Source organism: Leptopilina heterotoma, unplaced genomic scaffold (genome assembly GCF_015476425.1).
Source record: "Leptopilina heterotoma isolate Lh14 unplaced genomic scaffold, ASM1547642v1 Lhet_286, whole genome shotgun sequence".
Taxonomy (NCBI): domain Eukaryota; kingdom Metazoa; phylum Arthropoda; class Insecta; order Hymenoptera; family Figitidae; genus Leptopilina; species Leptopilina heterotoma.
This window is the reverse complement of record NW_025110993.1, coordinates 235,352-258,441: the sequence shown is the minus strand read 5'-3', so window position 1 is coordinate 258,441 and position 23,090 is coordinate 235,352. Positions and strand designations below refer to the sequence as shown.

At 25.2% G+C, this 23,090-nt stretch overlaps 5 protein-coding genes across 9 annotated transcripts; 4 read left to right on the top strand and 1 right to left on the bottom strand.

The window, feature by feature from the left end:
- The first annotated feature begins 10 nt into the window (after positions 1-10).
- Positions 11-1,928, top strand: LOC122504249 (deleted in lung and esophageal cancer protein 1-like). The gene is made up of 7 exons (XM_043615250.1): positions 11-73; positions 386-598; positions 722-847; positions 921-1,022; positions 1,166-1,278; positions 1,372-1,575; positions 1,706-1,928. Exons 1-7 carry the CDS (start codon positions 17-19, stop codon positions 1,842-1,844), a joined length of 954 nt encoding a protein of 317 aa, XP_043471185.1. The 5' UTR covers positions 11-16; the 3' UTR covers positions 1,845-1,928.
- Positions 1,929-3,118: 1,190 nt separating this feature from the next.
- LOC122504248 lies at positions 3,119-5,662 on the top strand. The gene is made up of 7 exons (XM_043615249.1): positions 3,119-3,338; positions 3,444-3,551; positions 3,628-3,889; positions 4,030-4,341; positions 4,433-4,568; positions 4,654-5,341; positions 5,539-5,662. Exons 1-6 carry the CDS (start codon positions 3,230-3,232, stop codon positions 4,834-4,836), a joined length of 1,110 nt encoding a protein of 369 aa, XP_043471184.1. The 5' UTR covers positions 3,119-3,229; the 3' UTR covers positions 4,837-5,341; positions 5,539-5,662.
- Positions 5,663-5,801: 139 nt separating this feature from the next.
- LOC122504250 lies at positions 5,802-9,552 on the top strand. Its single transcript, XM_043615251.1, has 3 exons — positions 5,802-5,920; positions 6,041-6,176; positions 9,393-9,552. Exons 1-3 carry the CDS (start codon positions 5,833-5,835, stop codon positions 9,550-9,552), a joined length of 384 nt encoding a protein of 127 aa, XP_043471186.1. The 5' UTR covers positions 5,802-5,832.
- LOC122504247 (tRNA (cytosine(72)-C(5))-methyltransferase NSUN6) lies at positions 6,646-8,985 on the bottom strand. The gene is made up of 7 exons (XM_043615248.1): positions 8,750-8,985; positions 8,529-8,651; positions 8,142-8,352; positions 7,888-8,050; positions 7,596-7,803; positions 7,214-7,510; positions 6,646-6,972 (listed from the first exon to the last, which is right to left on the bottom strand). Exons 1-7 carry the CDS (start codon positions 8,873-8,875, stop codon positions 6,688-6,690), a joined length of 1,413 nt encoding a protein of 470 aa, XP_043471183.1. The 5' UTR covers positions 8,876-8,985; the 3' UTR covers positions 6,646-6,687.
- On the top strand, positions 9,447-20,868 carry LOC122504246 (glutamic acid-rich protein). Of its 5 annotated transcripts, XM_043615247.1 has the most exons (13): positions 9,455-9,598; positions 10,330-10,404; positions 11,808-12,010; positions 12,757-12,824; positions 13,014-13,091; positions 14,421-14,875; positions 15,520-15,664; positions 17,742-17,891; positions 18,008-18,101; positions 18,201-18,496; positions 19,027-19,156; positions 19,234-19,462; positions 19,592-20,868. In XM_043615247.1, the coding sequence occupies exons 2-13, from the start codon at positions 10,379-10,381 to the stop codon at positions 20,172-20,174; spliced, it is 2,457 nt and encodes an 818-aa protein (XP_043471182.1). In that variant the 5' UTR covers positions 9,455-9,598; positions 10,330-10,378; the 3' UTR covers positions 20,175-20,868. The 5 variants fall into 5 exon arrangements, with proteins under 5 accessions (XP_043471181.1, XP_043471182.1, XP_043471177.1 ...); XM_043615242.1 differs by having other exon boundaries at positions 9,456-9,598; positions 15,523-15,664; positions 18,008-18,496; XM_043615245.1 differs by having other exon boundaries at positions 9,456-9,598; positions 18,008-18,496; positions 19,030-19,156.
- Positions 20,869-23,090: the final 2,222 nt, after the last annotated feature.

Genomic DNA, 23,090 nt, shown 5'->3' with positions numbered 1-23,090 from the left:
GTTATTCGAATTCAAGATGGAAAAACAATTGTTTTGTTGGCTCGCGCCTTTCGAGATCCACCAATTTTGCAGGGTAAATCTTTTTTCCCCAAATTCTCATTTTAATTTCTTTAAGCTTTAAACTTTAATTTTAATTTCATCATTTTATTTTTAAATTAATTATAATAAAAAAATTATTGTAAAAATAAATTTTATTATAAATTAATTTTTATTATAAGGTCTTCGGACAGTTTTTGAATCGTGTTTGCGAACAAATTCATTGAGTACAATTGCATCATTAAATTCTACAATGACAGTGAATCGAGAAATTATTACAATTCATAAAAAGGTAATAAAAAAAATAATTTGAAGTGAAAGAAAATTTTGTTTTTAATTGTTTTCGTAGATAGATGGAGAAATAAAAGAGGATTTGATTTCTACGAAAGAAACATTGCAATTCGACGTGGTATCGAATGAAATTATTTTCGCCAGTTATTTTGAATGCGGCAAATGTTTCATTGGTGAATTAGTTATTGTCCCATTAATAATGAGAAATATCGGTGAAGATGGTAAATTTTTCATCATCAGTGAAGTCGATTGGTCGTCAATGAAAATTGAGGTGATAAAAAAAATTAAATTAAACTAATATTCTTACGTAATGTATTATTATTTATATTTTATATTTTTTCAGTTTCGGTTTTTATTTTTCAAACAGTTTTATATTTTTTTTTTAATTTTCCAGGATGTTACTATCAATAATATGGTTTTAACTCCGCCGTTCGCCATTTCTCCAGCCTATTTTATTTTGCAACACAATGAAGAGATAAAATTTCAATCCTTATTCTTTCCATCAACTTATGGAGTACAAGTATTTAGAAAAAAAAAATATTTCTTAAATAAATAATAAATAATAAATTTCTATTTTTCTAAAATATATTTAGGTCGATAAATATTTTATTATTGGTGACAATTGTTCCGTTCAACCAATTGAAATAATAGGCGATGGAATTACGTTCGAGGAAAAATTTATTCTTCTCAATGAGGTAAAATAAATTATAATTTATATACATTATTTACTAATTATAATTTAAATAATTGTTTTCTTTTTTTTGTTAAAAACTATAAAAAAAAGTAAAAGTATTATTAATATTTTTTTTAACAACAAATTTTCATTTTTTTGTATCAGCAAAATCTCGTTACTGAATTAAGTGAAGATAGAGATGCAAAATATTGCATTGAATTAAAGCTCGAAAAATGCGAAAAAAAATTTGAAACTTTAATTGAAATACGTAATACAAGGTAAATTGTAAATTGTAAATTGTATACTGTAAATTTAGCAATTTTGGTTTTTTTAATAATTGGTAAATTTTTTTTCCTAATTTCTATGTTTAGTGATGTAATTTTGCATTATCGCTGGGAACATCGTCAAGTGAGTGATGAAAATAATGGAGAAAAAAATTGGGAAAACTTATTATTGGAAAATATTTCCATTAATCCAAAGACGGGAATTTTCCAACCGAATTCTTCATCGTTATTTGTTATTTCCGTCGAAATAGAGAATTTAATGACTCTCGATGAATTTCGCACAATATTGCAGTATTTATTTAATTTTAAACTTAAAAACTCTTTTTGTTTTTTTCACAAGACAAAAAGCGACTTTTTATTTGACAAACAAGTTTCGAATTTATAAATTCTAATCATTAAATAAAAGAAAATTTATTTTTAGACTATGTATCGAGGATATTCCACTTGCAGCAATTAATAAGAATTTAAATTTAAATATTCAGGATAGTGCAATTAAGAGAAGAATGTGTAAAATTGTAAGAGTAAAATTTTATTTTACATTTTCTTCAATTTTCTCGTAGATAAAAATTTTGTTCACTAGGTATTTACAAAAAATAAAAAAAAATTTAATAAAATAATTTAATAAAAATAGTTACCAAAATTTGTTTTTTTCAGACGGTTGATGTTTTTATCTTTGACATAGAGATCGTAATCCGAGATTTGTTTTCCGATAATATTAGTTGCAAAAGTAAAGAGACAATTTCCTATGAAAAATATGAAATTGAAACAAATGAAAATCAGCAGAAAATTCCAAATAAAGAAGATGAAAATTTCCACTGTAACAAGGAAAACGACGACAAATTATCAAATTCAGTTCAGATTTATTTTTTCATGACAATATTGCATAATATAAAAATTTTATTTTTATAAATTCAAGAGAAAAAATGTCCTTTTCAGATAAGATCGATAATTGAATATCAAAATACGAAAAGTATTGAAGCAATTAATTGGAATCGTTTAAGTCGTTTAAAAAGTGAAGAAGATATTGCAGTTTTAAAACCTACAAAGTTTGCAATTATTTTTTTTAGTCACACAATTTTTTTATCGTTAAAAAATGTTTTAATATTAATAATATATTATCAGGCCATTTTATATTGGAATAAAGGAAACATTTTGTCTAATTCTGCGAAATTTGTCAAATCGTTTTATAATTTTCGAATGGGCTGACAGTTTTGGTTACGACAGAAATAATTTAAATATTGCCATTGAACCGAGGAGGGGTAAAATACATCCAAAGAGTATAAAATTATTACAATTATTTTGTGAACCAATTAAATCTGCTGGAAGTCGAAAATTAATAAATTTAAAAAAGAATTTAAAAATTTTAAAGAATTTAAAAAGAAAATTATTCAAAATCTTAATTTTTATCAATATTAACATTATTATTGAATAATATAATAATAGTGTTTAAAAAAAAACATTATTATTATTATTAAATTGAGAATAATAATAATAAGAATAAAATATTTTATATTATTGTTTTTATCAATAATTTCAGGGTTGGATCTCTTCATTTTTCATATCATGTCATTCGAAGAATATTAAAAATCTACTGACACTGAGAATAGAATGTTTCGTTGAATCATTAAATGTATCATTTCTATTTTCAACGAAAAATCTCGACATTTTATTGCCGGATGATGAATTAATAATTATTAATTGGAACAATTGTGGCAATAAAAATAATGAATTTTTCAAAAAAGTCAGTAACAACTCCAATTTATAGAAAAAATTAATTTTCAGAATAAAATTTTAGAATTGAAAATTAAAAAAAAGAGGGATTAATTTATGAAGTTGAAAAATTGTAAAACTTATTTGTTTTTGATTTTAGATAATAAGATACAGAGATATTGAGTCGAAAAGAGAAAATTCTGTGGAGAATGAATTTCAACCTATTGCCAGTGAAATGGAAAATTATTTAGAAGAAAATTCTTCCATCACTTCGTTTAGAGAGGGAAATTATTATAGCACCGAAAATATAGTTATTCGATTTACTGCACTTCCTCTTCAAAAAGGTTTGCAAGAGAAAAATTCATTTGCTATTTTTAATTAATTTTTTTTTAAATAAAAATCGAGACATCTTTTTTTTCCTATTAAATTTTTGAGTGATTTATTTTCAGCTGAGAAAAGAATTTTCTTTATTCAAAATAATTCTGGCATTGTTACGAATTTTACAATAACTGTAAAAAATTTTTTCTCATCCCATAAAGACGAAGATATGTTAAGTGGTAAATTATTCCACTCATTGATTATTAAGCATTATTTTAAGTAATTTAATATTAAAAAGGAAATACTATTTTTAAGATGAAAATTGGGAGAGAATTAAGCAGAACGAAAGTGGAATTGTTGTTCTCACGAAACCATCTTGTGGAAAACTTGAACCATTCGAAATAAAGACAATTCATATTTTCGCCTATGCAGACACCTGGGGAGAATATAATGAAGAAGTCTCTATTAATATTATCGGTTTAGAGCAATTTACATTTAATGTTCAAATTCAAGTTGAGGACTTACCAATATCGTATCCAATTTGTAGAAATTTACTCTCGAAACATCCATTTTTAAGGTGAATAATTTTTTCTCATTATTCTTAATTCCATTTAATTTTTTTTACGTAATTAAGAATTCCCTCTATCATATAAATTAAATTAATTAACTTGAATAAATTTATTAATTAACTTGAATAAAATTAATTTTTTTTTGCAGATTTATGAAATACGACGATTGTTTAAAATCGAGATCGCTCGCCATTGAGAATACGAGTTGTATTCCAATAATTGTCATGTGGCATTTGTTTAAAATTAAAAATGAAGAAACTGATGATGTTAAGCCATTGAAATTATTTCTTCACATTTTCAGTTCATTTTCATTTTCTGAAAATGACGATTCAAAAAAATTGTACTCTGAAGAGGAGAAAAATCGTTCACGAACAAATTTTAACTCTTTTTTAAAAACATGCGAATCAAACCCAAGCATCAAGGAATTAAATCATTTTAATTCACTCTCTGCAACTAACGGGTAAAATTTGTTTTTTATTTAAAAATAATTTATTTTAGAAAATTATTTTAAAAAAACTATAAAATTTTTTAATTATTTTTTTTTCTGACAGTTCGGCAAGTTCTAAAGAGACCGAATTTTCGGAAAATTGTAGTATTAGTGAAAAAGAGGAGACAGAGAAAAATCAAGTTAATATAGAATTATCAGTTCTTGCAGATTTTAGCGAAGTTGAGGAAAAACTTTTGAATGTAATTAAAATGTCTAATTCATTATAAATACTTTGATTTTGGAAATTTTTGAAATTTATTTCTTTTTTCTCGTCTTTTTTTTTAGATTCAACCTCGAGAATTATTTATTCCACCTAAAGAAAAGCGATTTTTAACTGTCAGTTTTAATTCAAATGCTTCTTTTAATTATACCAATAGTAAAATTTGTTTTCAAGCTCTAGGATTTATAAGAACTTCTCCAGAGCATAAGTACCTGTTAAATTTAATCATTTTATTTCTAAATTTTTGAAAAATAGAATTTTAATTTAAATTTTTATTTAATTAAAATTATTTGTTATTTTATTTAAATTTATAAAAGACAAGATGAATGCTTTTTGAGAAAAGATGGCTGCTCAATTTCTTCAACTAAAATTGACATAGAAATTATTAATGTAAGGCCATTTCTTACATTTGCCTCACCGAAATCACAGACAATCTTTAAATTCTTTGCCAACGAATTTGGAAATCAATCGAATCATAAAAAGACGTAATGATTAACAAAAGAAAAAAAGATTTATTTTATAAATATTATTGTTTTTCTATTATTTTTAATTTCCTTCATTATTTGAATGAGTGATAAAATTAGCGAAGCAATTTTTTGCAGTTTTCAGAAGCAAATTGTTTTAAAAAATGAAAATCAGGAAACATTAAATATAATTTTGAAAACCAATTATCCATTTCAAATAAAAAATGTAACGAATTTCGTTAATAAATTGTCGACAAATTTATGTATTCAACCTGGAGAGAGTATTGAAGTAAAAACGAATTATTAATTCATTAATTAATAATATTATTAATATTATATATAAAAGTAGAATATAAATAAAAATTAACGAAATTTTCTTTGCCACGAAAATGATTAATTTTTATGATTTTCTTTATATTTCATTTTTTATGTTAATTATTATTAACATTGCTAAAAAAAATTTTTATGGTCAATTTTTTGTCCTAGATTCTAATTGCCTGTACACTAAATGCAAGAATAATTCAAGAAATAATGAAGGAGAATGAAAAATATAATGAATTGTTAAAAAGAATAACTAGAAGCTTATTAATCTGTTATTCTGACGGATGCGTCCAAGTATGAAATTTTTATAACTAAGTTACTTCTTTACTAATTCTTTACTAATTCTTTACTAATTTATAACTAATGCAAAATTTAAAAAAAAAATAGAATAAATTTGTTAATTTTTAATTTTGTAATCAAAAGGAAATTGAACTTTCTCTACAAATTTACCTTCCCTCAATGAAAATTTCCACGGATTTGATAAATTTCATTGATATTTCTGTCGGAAGTAGTGAGGAATTATTTTTTACAATCGAAAATTGTGCAGGTATTTTTCATTGCAATAATTAATTAATTAATTAATATTAATTATAATAATTATAATAAAATTTTTACATAAATGTATAGAAATTTAAATAATTTTTTCTACAATTTTTTTCCACAAAAGCTTGGGATCAAAATTTTCAAATAGAACGTGCAAGTGAAAGAAGTGAATTTAAAATATTCCCGACAACTGGACTTTTATTAGCTGGCAGTAAAATTGCAGGAAGTACTTTAAAAATTTCCGTAATTTTTCAACCAATGTAAGTATTTTCTTTCTTTTTGTGAATTCTTGTTTGCATTCTTCTTTTCTTTCATTATATTTTTCATTCTCAATTCGATAACAAATAATTTACTTTCAGTGTGATATTTGTAAAGTCTAATTATTTATCTAGAAATTAATTAAAAATAAGTCCTTTTTGAAATAAAATTAAGAAAACTTCTATGAATAGGAATAACGAAATACTGACTGAGTGTTTGAAAATTACGACCGGAATATTAGGATATGAATTAAAATTACAAATTCACGGTCAAGGAATTTCGATAAAATAATCTGAATTAATTTCTGTACAATAAATCAGAAAATTGTTTGAAATGAATTTAAGTAACGCTAATAGTTTGAAAAATTGTAAACTTTCTAAATTAGTGAAATAAATTTTTTAAAAATGAGACTGTCTTTCAATTTAAAATTATGTTGCTATGATAAATTGGAATAATTATTAAAAATTGAAATTAAAAAATTAAAAATTTATTTTAAAGTCGTACTCACTATAATTAAATTACTTCTTTTTTAAAACAAGCGATAAAAAATCCAATACAATCACTTTCGGGTCCAAATCGAAGTAACGAATCAGATTCCTCAATTGTTAATCCATCGATATTAAAACCGGAAGTTCCATAATTTTTAAGATTCATTCGTGAAATTTTATTCCTTATCGATTGTAGTTTCAAAACTGGAAATTTCCTTAACGCCCAAGCAACAATTTCTTCATTTTCCGCTAAAGTAATGGTACAAGTACTGTACACCAAAGTTCCACCAAATTTAACAAGTTCCACAGCCTGTAAAATAAAAATTTTCTATAGAAATTTGTAAAAATTTATCTAAGGTTTTTTTTTAAATTTTCTAAATTTTAAATTCAAGTTTATGTTAATTTATATTCTTTAAGTAATAATAAAAAATAAAAAAACATTTTCCCTTAATGTGGTAAAAATTTCTGTTATGGTAATAAAATAGATTATTTTTTATTATCGTAAAAGATTATCGTCAATTTTTATCATTGAGGGAAAATTTTAAACTTACAGTAAAAAATAATTTCTTTTGTAAAAAAACATGAGAATTGAGTTGTGTAAGAGTTATTGTATTGAAAAATTGTGGTCTCTGTCCTAGAGCACTACAAGGTCCATCCAATAAAATTCGATCAAACGATTCCTTCAAAAATGGTGGTCCCAATGAAATTTCTCTTTCAATATTGTCATTAATTAACGCCATTGTTGAATCGAAACAGAAACAATCAACATTATTTGCATTGAAATTTTCACAATGCTTTTTCAAACGTTGCAATTTGTTTTTATTCTTCTCGAGAGCAATCACCATTCCCTGAAGAAAAAAAAAGTAAATTATCATTTACTCTGAAAATTGCAAAGTATTATCATTACTAAAAAAATAATTATTTTTATTTTACTTTATTTTTCATTAAGGCAGAAATGTGACTTGTTTTATGACCCGGTGCGGCACACATGTCAAGAATAATTTCTCCCGGTTGAGGGTCCAAAATTCGGGAACAAATAATTGATGGTAAATTTTGCAGTAAACACCATCCAGTTGGGAAATTTTTATCATTTAATTGTGGAAGTCGTGACACGACATCAATTAATTTCACTGCAATTCCACTGGAATTAAAGAAAACGAAAATAGAAATTAAACGATTTTATTCGTAACTTTGTAGGCTGAAATTTTCATTTTCTTATTCCAACCTTGCATTTTTAATTTCGTGTCGAAAAATATCATCTCTGGTCAATAGAACAATTCCATTGCCAAGAAAAAATTTATTTTCATTGGCGTATTTTTTAACGAGACCCTTTTTACAACCTTTAACAATATCGGCAAATACACTGACAATATCACCCACATTTAATCCTACAAATAAAAATCACAACATTTTTTATTTTCTAAAATATAATTGAATATTTTTATTTGATTGATTTGATTATTAATATAAATTATTTACCGTGGGGCATTCCAATTACGCCAGGAGCAAAAATATCTGCTCCTCGAATTACTGCTTCTCCACATTTTACATCGACTATAATTTCTTTTGATTGAATTTCTAAATTCAAGTCAATATCATCATTCCAGGAACTGACGAAAATTAATTCGGGAATATTTTCAAATAACTTGATTGATGGTAGTTTTCGACAATTCCCTTTTGTCTCGATTTGCTGCAATTTTATCAGAAAACAAAAAATTAATAAACATACTAAAAGTCCACAAAGTTTGATAATTATAATTTAAATTTCTAATTAAAATCATTTAATTACTAAAATAAGTACAATAAAAATATAAATAATAAAATACAATAAGTATAAAAATAAATACAATAAAATTGTTTACTCACTGAGTGAAGTTCATTTTCTATAGAAATTAATACTTGTTTCGAGTCAGATAATAATGTATTAATTCTATAAACAATATTTTCAGGCGCTGAAATTAACCATCTTTTTAAATTTGTTAATTTTTCCTAAAAATTAGTTTGCAAAGTAAATAAAAAATTCAAAAATGTTTAGAGAAATTGAAATTGTTTTCTTATAGAACGAACCGGTAAATATGAAACCTAACCTCAACTTCCCGAATATTTAAAAAGTTTCCATCTTTTTTTATCTTTTGAAATTCCTCTCTAAGTTTGTGTTCAATATCTTCATTTTTAAAGGGAGTGTTAATATCATAATATTCATTGACCATCATTTATTATTTAAAGATTTAAATCATTTAAATAATAATGTCAATAACATAACCTTTAAATCTCTTTTTTTACTTCTATGTTTTTGAAATAATTTTAAAAAACTGAAATTTAATTATAATTATTATATTTTATAATTACAAGAAGCACGAGGTAATACAAAATGTACAAACTTAATAATTAATTTCTAATTTCTATATATTCTAAAAAAGTAAAAGCAAAATTAAAAACATTAATAATTATTATTAAACAAAAAGAGTAGAACTTAGGAAAAGAAACGGAAATGAAACACACGAAACAATGGAACAATGACACGTGGTGCAAAACGAAATGAATAAAATTTATGATTGTAGGAAAAACTTATTTTTTTAAATTATATAAACTAAAAAAATTGATTAAAATAAGTTTTTGATTTCAAAAATTTAATCATTCTTTTTTAAAATCTATTTTTATTGAAACTCCTCAAATTCAAATATTCCTCTAATCATTAATTCCACTGGTTGGTTCAATTTCCTGTTTCAGTGTGACAAGCATTTCCGGGAGAGGATCTAGGACGCAACCGGTCAGCCATCTTGGTTCAAACGTCGCACATCATCTCGTCAAGCAGCGTTTTACATTTTTCACAAATACAGAATTTAAATTAAATTTGTTTTGCAATTATTCTCGTGAAAGTTGTGCATAATTATTGAATAAAATCAAGGCTATTGAAGTTGTCAAGAAATTATCAGGTAATATATGAAATAATTGTTGTTTTTCTTTCACGATTGTCAATGAAACAATTGTAAGCGGTTGAAATGGGGTGTTTGAGTATTGATTTTGTGGTGTATAATAATTGAGAGAGCACAACTTTTTGTGTATGAATGTACGGAGATTATTTTCTTTCCAAACGCCATAATTTTTTTTTTATCTTTCAAAATTAAAATTTTTCTTTTACTCAAAAATGGCTATTTTTGGTTTTTTCATACAAAGAAAAAGAGTAGTTAATTTTTCCAAATTTGGTGAAAATGGTAACTTCGAATTTTTAAAGACTTCCTTTTCTGAATAGAGAAATATATTTCTTTAATAATTTGAGAAAAGTTTATGAGGGAAATTTAAAAAAAAAATTAAATTACTTTTGTACTTTTCTATTTTAAAAAACAATGCGAATTGGTTAAAAATGTTAACAATAGAAATTTTAATGCACCGAGGACGAGATTCAAATGTTTTTGATAAATTTGCAAAGAAAATATATATATATATATATATTTTAATTTCTGTTAATTGTATTTTTACTTCTTCAAGATAATTAATTAATTTTCTTTGAAAGTTTGAAGTTTATTTTGTGATTATTTTTAAAAATGGCTTCAATTTACTTTAATTACACTCAATTTAAAAATTTGAGTATTAAAAGAATTTCGAATTTATTCATGAAAAAAGAAACAAAAATGGGATAAAATATCTATATTTATTTGTTCCCTAGAGCGTTGCCAAGATTTCTGACATCTTTTGAACAACAATAAACCATAATCATGAATTATGGTTATAATAAATACAGGTTCGTAATTTCATATATGCCATGAATGTTGCTTTGTAAAATAAATAAATGTTAATACTAAAAATATTTCGCCTTGACGTGTGATATTAAATTATTATCTGACTCAAAGCAAATAAAACTTAGAAGCACCTGTGGTTTACGTTGTTATCTTTTTCTTTTTTATAATATATAAATATAAAATAATTCCACCTTTCATGGACATCACAATTAGAATTTATTGTAATTCTGACTCTAGCGTTTTCTCTTCTTCAATTTTTAATATCGCGATTATTTCTATCTCTTGATTTTTAAAGAAAAATGGAGAAAAAAAATTGATAACTGAGAATGAAAATACTCGGTGATTAATATAAAAAATTGTCACAATAAAATGATATTGAGAAAATATTCTTTTTATCTATGCATGACAAACGAAAGCAAAAAAAGTGGTTTGTTAGTTTGTCATATTTCAAGTGAATAAAAATTATAGATTAATTTCCAATAAATAATTTTAAAGATCCGCTGGAAAGTATTTTTTTAAACTGAAAATTTATGTTAAAAAAAATCATAATTAATTTTTCAAAGTTGTTGGAAATATTTTACAAAAATAACTCATAATTATTTTACAAAAATAACCGAGAGTTATTTTTAAACAAAAAACCGTTAATTATTTTTAAACAAATAATCGTTAATTATTTTACAGAAATAACCGAGATTTATTTTACAAAAAAATAAAACTGAGATTTATGCTTTTTTCGAAAGAACTGACAATTTTTTCCGGAAATAATTAAGAAAATTATAATCTTTATACCTAGAAATTATTTTTTTTTAAGTAACGAGAAGCAACTTTTAATTACACTGTCTAAAATTTTATTGCAAAATAAAATTCTCATATGAGAAGGCGTCAATAATTAAAAACTTTCACCTATTATCGAACTGCGTAGAAAGAAATATATATATTAATGATTGAATATATAGTTTAAAAAATTTGCAAGTTATTTTATAAATTTGTCCTGTTTTAATATTTATTTTACAATAAAATTTGTCATATTATGAATTTATGATTTACGGATTTTCGAATTCACATTCCCGTCAAGAGAGTCAAAGAGAGCGAAACAATGAATTTTATATAACATCATTCATACTTCCGGAATAGAAATATTTCCTCCTTTTATATCTCGCACGTAATCACAAATAAAATGCGTATCTTTACATGAAAAATTGTATATATAACATAAAATGAAAACAATTGAAGAAAAAATTCTTCCCACAACATTCATTCTTTTTTTTCGATCAAAAAATAATAATGCATGTTAACATTTTTTGTTCTATACTTAAGTATATTTAATATGATAAATTAATTTTGTATGTGTAAAATAATTCCTTTATTTCTTGATAAATTAATAGAAAATAATTTGTTTTAACAGCTCAAATATGAGTCCACGCGGTCGAGGATTTAATTCTCGTGGTGGAAGTTCGTACAGGGGTCGTGGAGGCGGTGGAGGTGGAGGAGGAGGTAGAGACTGGAATAATTCAAATTCCAGTGGACGTGGTAATTACACATCTCGCGGTGGTTTCAATAAATACAATTCCAATTCGAACTATGATTCCCGCAATAAATACAATTCTGGTAAGTGTGCTTTAATTTTGTTAAACTGGACCCTGAAGTCGGCGGCGAAAACAATTCTTTTCCCGTAGAATCAAAAAAATAAATTTTTTTCCAAAGATTTAAGATCAATTTTTAATCCTTAAAGCATCGATATAATCATAAAATTCTGCATTTTCAAATGAATGGAAATTATTTATTCTTTCTTCAAATTAAATTTTATTTCTAATAGGTATATTTGATTGAAGAATGTAAGAATAATTGAAATTTCGTAAAATTAAATTTTAAACAAAAGGATTTGAAAATTCTCAAAGAGCTTTTTCAAATTCTAGAAATCAGTAATTTATGAAAATATTTCATTCATTTTGAACGTTCAAAACTTGTGGAACATTTTTCATCGCTAAGTTGAAAAAATCAAATTTACTAATATCTTGTTAAAAATATAAAACTCGTTTCTATTGAAATTCAAAAGTAAAAACGAATATTTTATCTATTTCAGGTATCAAGATTGTGTCAATAAGTTTTTAATTTCAGTCGATTAAGAAACTAAATAAATATTAATATAATATTTAATTTACTCAAATTGAAGTAAATGAAAAATTAATTATAATTACAAAGAAAATTGTTAGAAAAATATTAAATGAAAATTATAAAGATTAATTATTAAAGAAAATTAATTAAAAGAAAAATTGGTTTGAAAAATACGAACCAAAATAAAATTGAAATTAAAAATGTATTGATTCTAACAAATAATATTCTTTAATCTACAGGTGGATCTGAACGCTATTCAAATAGAGGTGGAAGAGGTGAACACTCGAATGCTTACAAGCGACCACGTGTAAGTTGAACTAATACAAAATAAAATATTTAAAAAAATATTAAAAGTAAAAGTAAAAAGCAGCAAAAAAAACATTTAAAATTAACTTAATTTACTTTAAGTTTAAACATAATTTTAAAATTATTTAACACTAAATTAGTTTCATATGCATTTTCGAAAGTAAATTACAATTTCAAATTATTTTTACAGGATTCGTATTCAGGACGAGATGATCACAGATCATCAAGTGACTCCGGTCGCAAGAGAATGAGAAATGATTCATATCAGGTATTTCATTTCAGTTTCATTCTATTCAAAATTATTTAATTGTGCTCACATCTATTTCTCAATCTGCTCTTTTCCAAAAACAAAAAGAAAAAAGCAAAAAGAAGAAAAAAATAGTCATTTTTGTAATTAACTTACTCATCACTTTAATCTTTACATGACTTTAATCGATAATAAATATATTTAACAGAAAAGAAGTAAAAAAAAGGTTTGAAGTAGAATTTATTAACATTCAAATTTTGCAGTATAATTAATATTCAAATTTTACAGTAGAATTAACATTCAAATTTTGCAGTAAAATTAACATTCAAATTTGAAGTGCAATTAACATTGATATTTGAAGTAGAATTAAAATTAATTTCAATTAAAATGTAAGAATAAAGAAAAAAAAATGAGTGAATTAATTTGGATCCATTTAGGAAAAAAAGGTTTATAAATAGTCTCTTGCCAAAAAAAGGTCTCTTAAAGTTATAAATTTTTATAAAACCAAGTAAATTTAAAAAATAGGGTGTCGATAAAAAATATAGATTTTTTTTTTGTTTTTTTAATATTAGGCATAAATGAAACTGAATAGATTTCATGATTTCCTTTTAAGCTACGAGTCTACGACAACTCACACACCTATTCTTTTTACGTTGGGACATAAAAAGTAAATAACAAAAAAAGAAGTGGTGGAACACTGCAAAGTATAAAAGTTAAAAAAAGTCATAGAAGTTGTTCTAGTCTTCCTATTTTCTCTATAATGTGGCTACCCCAACTAATTAACTGCTAATCATCGAAAGTCTTCTTAAAAATAATAGACTCAAGTCCTTCTAGATCAGAAGTATAAATATGTACAAGTTTATACATATACACGATTTCGTATATATTGTACGAAAAAAATGTATATATATCATTCCCTTGCGAAATATGCAAAACCAAAAAATGGGTGCAAATCTCTTCTTACGAATAGAAAATATAACAATTTTTCCGGTTTCATTCTCACTGCTCGGAAATGTTTATTTAGTTGCATTTTTTTGGGACACTAATTTTCGGCCAATCGCCAACTATTTCGTAAAAGAAAACTATTTCCCGTTTCATGTAAAAAAAATTGTCCCTGACGCTGATAGAAATTGGCAAAGAGGAATAGAGAGCGATATTGTATTCTTTCGAAAGGGATAAAAATTTGTTTCTAAAAGAAAGAGCGTGAGAGTGAATAGAGAGAAAGGAGAGAGAAAGAAAGAGAGAATACAAGATTGCGAAAAAATTGAAAGAAAATGAAAAATAAAAAAATTTGGTTATATTGAAAAGAAAGAGATTTGGAAAGGAGCACAATTGAATTTGATTTGGCAGGGTGGTGGTAGCAGCAGTTCGCAGAGGTATTCGGGTTCTTATGGTGGTTCATCGACGTCGGGACAATATGACGATAAGAGATCGTCGAATTCAACTTACGAGGACAAAAGGCAGAATGAACGCACATCGTCCTATCATCGTTCGGATGACAGCAGGCATTCTGCATCGAGGAATTATACGACCCCGCAACCACCACGAATTAGCGATATGGCCCCGCCAGCACCAAGATATACATCCAGTCGTGGAAGAATTTCCCGTCAAACCTCGAGTTATCGGGGTCGATCATCGACACGCGGGCGCGGCGGTGGCGGTATTCATCGTGGCTCACGTTCCGACATCATCTTGTCTCGGAAGCGAACCCTCGGCACGCTTGACTATCGACGCAAGCTGCTAGGTTCACGTTCACGAGACTACATCCAGCGTGTGCGCATGACAACAACAAAAATGCGCCGGAGGTAACTAATTAAAAAATAACTTTACAAAAAAACACAACCTCAAAATACCGTCCTAAAAAAATAGCCTGCTTGCTTTTCCATAAAAAATATTTATATACATATATATAAATAACCGATACGTGAAATGGATCTCCAAAAGTGTCAAAGACATGACCAAAAAAAATACAACTGTGAATACTGCCGAGAGGCAAAAATCAATCTTTTTCTTTCCGTATCGAAAACATATCTTGTTTTCTGACTATTCTTTCATAATCGATATTTCAATTCTTATATACATATATATCTAACATAATTATTATTCAGTCAGTCCAATCAGTTCAATATTTAAATCTTGAAAAATGAGAAATTGAAGAAAAAGGCAGAACGGTATATATATATATAAATATGTGTATAAAAAAATTATTATTACGATGATGAGATGAGTCAATATATATATTAGAAAAGGGAATTACGAAATGAAAATATCGCGAAAATATGTTTAATAAGTATAAAAAAACAAATGTCAACAGAATGCAAAATATAGATTTATATAAAATATAAAGTAAAAAAATAAAAAAAATTGTTGACTAAAAGACAAAAAAAAAGGAACTGTGAGAATGAAAGGGAAATAATTTAAATCAAAACCTGAATTGCTGTGCCAATAGTAGCGGTACTACTAGGCTCTCTGGTAGTAAAAAGGACTCTGCACCCAGTATGAAGGACAAGGATAGAATGGCCAAGGCTATTAATGCTGAATTTTCTGATGAAGACGACGACGACAACCGAAGTAACTGGGACGAAGATGAAAAGGTAATTTCTGCTTTATCAGAAAGTCTATTTTCAAAAGTTTATTCATTTTCGTTCAATGAATTTTCATTTTTTTTTGTTTAACAAATTTTCGTTTTATTAGAATTTAAATTAAATTTTATTTATATTTTTCTATTTTTATCATGAAAAAATTAGATTTCTTGTTATAGACAATATTTTGGTATATTTGCTAATATTTTGATTTTTAAATGTCGCTTTTGGAAAAAAAATTTGTCTACTAATTGAGAAAAATCCAGGCTTCGTACTCGATAATTAATTTTAAAAAAGTAGCTTAAAGACAGAAAACAAGTAGTAAAAAGTAGTAGCTATCGAAAAATTAAACTTGACGACTCAATTTTTTTATAATTTCTTAATTACATTCAAAAATAGAATAATTTTTTTAAATAAATATTAAAATTCCTATTTATTTTGTCTACAGGAATTAAAATATTCCAAATGATTTCAATGTAACGCATTTTTGAAATTTAACTATTTCTAAAAAATTACAAAAGTAATTCTTTCAAAATCCAATCATTTCTTTGTTGAAATTTATAAATAAAATTATTCAAAACTTTAATCATTTTATGTTATTCAATTCTAAATCAATTTTTATTAGAAAGTTCTACGAGAATTCAACTATTTTTGCGTTTTTAGCGGAATTAATTTAAAATTATATTAAACAATTGAAATCCTGCGATGGGCTTTTTTATTTATGAAAATAATTAAATTTTTGTCACCGAACTTTAATAAAGTTTTTAAAATAAATGCATTTTTAGAAAGAATTTAAAAAAAACTTTAAAGAAATGATTTTTTTTAATTTTATAAAAATTGTGTTTTAAATAATTGAATTTTATATTATTTATAAAAATAATTAAATTCTTGAATTCTGTTTTAAATAATTGAATTCTCGTGGAAAATTTTATTATTTGACAAAATAATTGAATAATTATGAACAATTAAAGAATTTTATTTAATTTTTTTAAAATAATTGAATTCTCGTGAAAAATTTTATTAATTGTGAAGAATTAAAGAATTTTATTCAATTTCTTAAAAATAATTGAATTTCTTATAAGATTTTTATTAAAATAAAAATAATTGAATTTTTGCGAAGAATTTTATGAAAATCTATTCAAATAATTGATTTTTTTCTAAAAATATTAAGAAAATTTGGCTTTAAATAATTGAATTCCTGTGAAGATTTTTTTATTTATGACAATTAATTGAATCGTTTTAAAGAATTTTATTAAAAATTTTTGAATATTTTTCAATAATTTTTTTATTTCAACTGTTAACTAATTTAAAGTAGTGTAAATTCTCAAACATGGAAAAAAGTAGTTTTTAGTGTAACAAATAATAAAAAGTATCCAAATAGTAGCGAATTGTAAAAATAACTAGTAAATAGTAGGTTTTAGTAGACGAGTGCGAGGCCTGAATCTGGAAATTTTTTTTTATTTTTTAAAATTTGTCTTTATTATTAAAAGTTAGAGTTAAAATTTCATGTCATAGTTGTTTTGTTCTATTTATATTTTACAAAAAGAAAAAATAATCAATTTGAAAATAAATTGTATCTATAGTTTCTTTTGAAGAAAGTGAGTAATAAAATAGTAATTTACGTTAAAAATTTATAAAAAAAGAAGAATTAATTACCTCTTACTTATTTGCTCAATTAAATTTATTTTTAATTTATTTTGGAATATAAATATAATTATTATTTCATATTATGTCTATTCCATTATTTATAATTTCGAATGTATAATCGTAAATATGTAAATATAAATTCGATATTCATTTACACTTATTTATAATTCAATTGTTTTTCTTTCTATCTTATTTTTTACTTTCTAAGATAGAAAGAAAAGAGAGTAATTTTCATTACAATTTGAGTAAATTTAGAAAATTGTTAATTAATTCTTGTCAGTTTTTTTAAAATGTATTAATAATGCACAATTGTTTAATATTGTAAAAATAGTTATTGTCGGAAAAAATAATTGTTTGAAATTAAATTAAATTGTGTGATTGAAATCGACTGGAAATTTTATTACTTTTTTCTTTTTCTAAACTGTAAAAAACAAACGTACAGCCACATGGTGAGGATGACGAAAACGCTGAAGAAGACGAGGACAAGACAAAGAAGGAGGAGAAAATTAAGCCTAAACAGGAGAGAACTACCGAAGACGAGGAGGAAAAGGACGACGTTGTAAAAGATGACGAAGAAGATCCAAAGCCAGACGTGAGTTTTATTTTCTTCCCTTTTTTTGATTTTGATTTTTTTTTATTCAATTCAATAATTTTGGCGAACTGTGAGAAGTTTGAATTGAATTATTGAAACTATTCCTATTATTTTAGGAAGACGACGAGGAGGAAGTGGAGGGTAAGGAGGAGGACGCGAAGGAGGAGAATGCAAGATCGGGCTCAGACGAATTGCCAAGCCGGCGTGACGGTAGACGTTTTATAAAATTAAATTGCGCACATTGTCAGCATAGAAGTGTAACATTTAAGGAATATACTTTGCATTTATATTCGGGTAAACATAATTCAGCAATGAGACGTGTCGCCGCCAAGCACAAGGCAATGTTGGCCCGCATGAGAATCATTCAACGTCAGGATCAACGACGACTGGAGGCGAGGGACGAGGCGCGCGGAACTTTACCATCAAGGACCATTTTCTGTCCAGTTTGCAAACTCAATTACAGATCTCTCAAGGCAGTACACAATCTATCCGATTCTCATCGACAGATCAAACGTTTTTTGACGCCATTCTGTCGGGTTTGTCGTATTCAATTCAAATCGCCAATGACATACGAGACACACGTGTGTTCACTCGATCATATCAGGGTAAATTTCTTTAACTTTAATTTCATTTCGTTCATTTTAAATTTAATTTCTTTTAAGATATCTACTCAGGGCTTGAATCCCGTAAAAGTCCGTTTAAAAAAAAAAGGTCAAATGATTGCAGAAATTCAAATATTTTCAAAAATAATAAAATTCTTCGCAAAAATTTAATTATGTTGGAATTTTTTTAAAAGTTTTATTTAAAAAAAAAATAAAAATAAAAAAGTTTTATTAAAATTTTTTGAATTTTTTGAATAACTTTATTTAAAATAATTGAATTTTGAAAAGGTTTCAGATTAAAATCTTTGAAAAGTTGAATTTTTCATATTTTTAACTAACAATTCTGTGGATTTAATCTTTTTTGAGAAACGTCTTTTTTTGGTCCGTAAAGTTCGTATTTTTAAATACTTTCACTGGTTCGAGCTCTTTATCTACTTATGTTTCATTTCTTCAAATTATTTTTAAAAAAAATTTTGTTGCATTTTTTTTTGCTTTTGTTTTTTACGAGTATTTTGCATTATTTTTTCTTTCAGAAGAAGAATCTTCAGGATGAAAAGAAAAGTCGCGAAGGTGATGAAGTTAATTCGAGCGGTGGTGAAGATGAGGATAAGGAAATGAATCTTGATAATTTTATGACTCTTGATTCTGTCGGCGATGTTGACGGTGAGAACTTTTTCTTTAAATTTAATTTTTTTTTATGTCAAATTTATTTATTGTGGCAAAACATATGTTTTTTTTAGCTGAAGAAGATGAAGAGAGTGGGGACAAGAAAAAGAAGGAAAAATCAGAAGGCGATGGAACTGATAGTGAGAAAAAAGCGAAGACAAAACAAATGATTAAAGTTGGCTCAGAATATATAAAACGTGTTGAAGTACAATTTTGCGAATTGTGCAAAGTTTACTTGCCACGAAGTGAAAATAACGAACGAGCAGTCGCTCTTCATTGTTCAACTCGCAGTCATCTTAAAAGGTAATTTCTATGAAAAAATAATAATGATTAAATATTTATTTAAATACCTGGAAAAGTCAGGGAATTTGAAAAGAGCAAAAGCGTGGCAACTCTGAGTTTAGAATTAATTAAAAATTTCTTCTCCATCAGATATGTTCGCGACAATGACGATAAAGCACTGAGACGTCAAGCGGAACGAATTCATCTTCAATCGTCATCGTCGACAACAACAACGAATTCATTGAACACAAGTGAAAATGCAAAAGGCTCAGTGAACGCAGATCAACCAAATTCAGATAGTGTCGCGTCAGGTAATGAAGAATCAACAAAAGCAAATTCCGATAATGGAACAATGCACGAGGAATCGAAAGACGATGAGGAGGAAGAGGAGGATGTTGATAATGAGAAGGCAACGAAAAATAATAAGGAAACGGAGAACGAGGAGGAGGATGAAGATGAATATGGTGTCGATAGTGGTGATAAATTATTTGACGATGTAGATAAAGATTTGGGTAATATATTGCGTGAAGCTGAAACTGGCGCAAGATCAAGTGACGACGAAGACTCACGTTACGATCGTTTTCGTAATACTGGTAAAAAACAACAACAGCAACAACAACAACAACAATCGCAACAAACTGCCAAAGAAAAGAATGGCGATGAAAAACAACCAACTGAGGAGAAAGAAACGATTGTAAAAAAGTCAGAAACAAAGCCGAAAACTGTGGCCTAAACATCCATTCTCAAGAAATATCGAATTTTAATCAATAATATTCAATACGATCATTATTTCTTTTCATCATTAAATTGTTCACACATCTATATGTGAACAAGCAATCTTTTCAAAGATTTATTGTCTTTATTATAAGTTCACCAATTTAAGAAATAAGGCATTTTAATATCTGGCCATGTATACAAATAGGGTACATTATTATTAATAACTTTTTATTATATACATAGAAATGTACTTTGACTAACTACTGAATTTAATTCGTAAAATATCATTTTCTTTTTGGCGATATTTTCTATACATGATTTATTTTTTCTTTTTTTTTTGTCTTTTTAATCAAATAATTTTCTCTACTAAAAAAAAGTTGTGTTTGGAATTTTGTTTATGTATATGTAGATATTTGTTTCAACAAAATGAGGAATTTGAATTTTTTTTCTTTAGATTTGACCACAGAAAAGAATCGATAGAGTAAAAACTTGATAGAATGTATCAAATTCTTTTGCAAATAGGAAATTTTACATTTGCATGATTCATTTTACTGGTTTATTATATATTTTTTTTTAATTTTATTTTAGTAAACACGTTTGTGAATGTAATTTTTCTTGCATTTTTTTAAAAGAAAAAATTGAGGAAACAATTTAAGAATTTAATGATTTCCTTTCATATTCTCTGTAATAAAATTAGTGTTTTTGGCCAATTGATATTGTTTAATTTATTACAATCCCTTTCTATTAATGATTTTGTTTTTTTTTCGAAAAAGCGTTTTTATAATTTTATTAGTTTTTAAACCATTTTTTTAAAAAGCGAAATTATATTCTTTAATTAGTTTTTGGAAATTTTTTTCAGAAGCTTTATAATTTTGTAACATTTTTTTATAACGATTTTTAAAAACCATTAAAATTCTTTAAAATTATTAAATTTGTAGTTTAACGAATTTAATTCTTAATTAGGTATGTACTTAATTTTTATTTTCAACCAGCAAATCTTATACGCGCGGAATGTGATATTCAATTTTTTATTATTATTATTATTATTATTATTATGCAAATTACAAAATTTTTAATTTTCACATATAAATTATTGAATAATTTCAGATTCAAACTTTAAAAAAATTCAATTACATTCTCATTTTTTATACAATTTCAATAAGATTAACTTCATGAAAGAATTCAATTTTTTTCTTAATTCGTTCTAATAAAAAATTTCATTGAAATTAAATTATTTTCTCAAATTATAATAAATCCTTCGAAACAAATCAATTATAATTAGTAAAATTCTTTGCAAAAATTCAATTTATTCTTAACAATTTCACGAAAGAATTCAATTTTTTTCTTAATTCATTCTAATAAAAAATTGGAGATTTATTTGCTTTGAAAATTTCAAACTTTGGTATTTTTGTCAATTTTTAATAAAATATGTTTCTCTACTTTTTTTCTTAAATTTTGTGCAAAAACAAACAACTTTTCCTTTAGACACTTTTCTGTACAACAAAAATTTAAATATGTAAATGAATTCTCGAAGGACTTTTGCAAAATTATTAAATGAAATTGTTTTAAATTGATTTAGAGAGGTATTCTTGAAATTCTAGAAAATAAAATAAAAAAAATGTTAATAATTGAATTCTCTTAGAACTTTCGCAAAATTATTAAAAAAAAGTTTATTTAAATTGATTTAAAGAAGAATTTTAGTTCAAAATTCTAGAAAATAAAATAGAAAAAAATTCAAATGTGTTATTGAATTCTCGAAGAATTTTTGCAAAATTAAAAAAAATTGATTTAAATTGATTTAGAGAAGAATTTTAGTAAAAATTCTAGAAAATAATTGAATTTTAGAGAATTTAGTGTTTGAATTTTTAGAAATGTTCAAATTTCAGAAGTTTTGAGATCGAAAATTTTAAATATGAATAAATAAGAAGTATATTTTAATATTTGTTTATTTAAAAATATTATTCAAGTCTCGAATAATTGAATTGAATTTAAAATTAAGGGAAATTTCAAGGAAATACAAATTTTTTCTGACAACTTTTCATTTTGAATCTTTAATCGACTAAAGCGCCTTAAATTTGAGTCAAACTCTGGTAATTGTAAAAATTGAAATGATTAATTAGAAAAAAATAATTGGAAAAATTGATTAGAAGAGAAAAAAATTCCTTATGGTATACATTACAGTTTATTATTATCGATACAAAGCTATTCTACAAGCGCTTTCAAAAAATGATTACACTCCCAATGCCACTGTCACACACCATTCATTCTGACATATTTTTTAATTTTTTTTTCTTTTAATTATTAAAAGCTATTATAATTAATCCGGAATGAACAAATTCGGTTTGAATTCCAGAGGCACAATCGCTTGTGCCATATATATATTTATATGTATAACTTAAATAATTATCACCCATTCATGACAATTTGTTAAATTCAAACGAAACAAAAAACAATACAACGAAAAAAAAATAATAAAAATCGAGTCCAGTCTGCATCTAGCACTACTATCCGATAATTCTGGATTTTTTTCTACTTTCATATTATAATTGACTGGATCCAGTCAGTCTTACAAGAATCTACGCTTCCGATGCTTTACTTTTTTTATTTTTATTACCTCGTAGATACAAAAAATTCATAAACTAACATTTGAATATAGGCAATATAAACATGGAAAGCAGTATCAACTTCTCAGATAAAATCTTATTTCCTCAATTATTTAATATTTACAAGATATCACGTTTTCCAAAAAAAAAAAGAAATATCATCACATTCAGAGTTGTGCATATATATTTAGTTAAAATGTCAAAGCTTTCTTTTAAATACAATTATATTTATCTCGCAAAAAACTTCCAATTCCTTTCATTTCTAATTCGTCTCTATTTGAAAGAATTCGAAGTCTTTTCTTCATTTTTACAATCATAGATTTCTATTT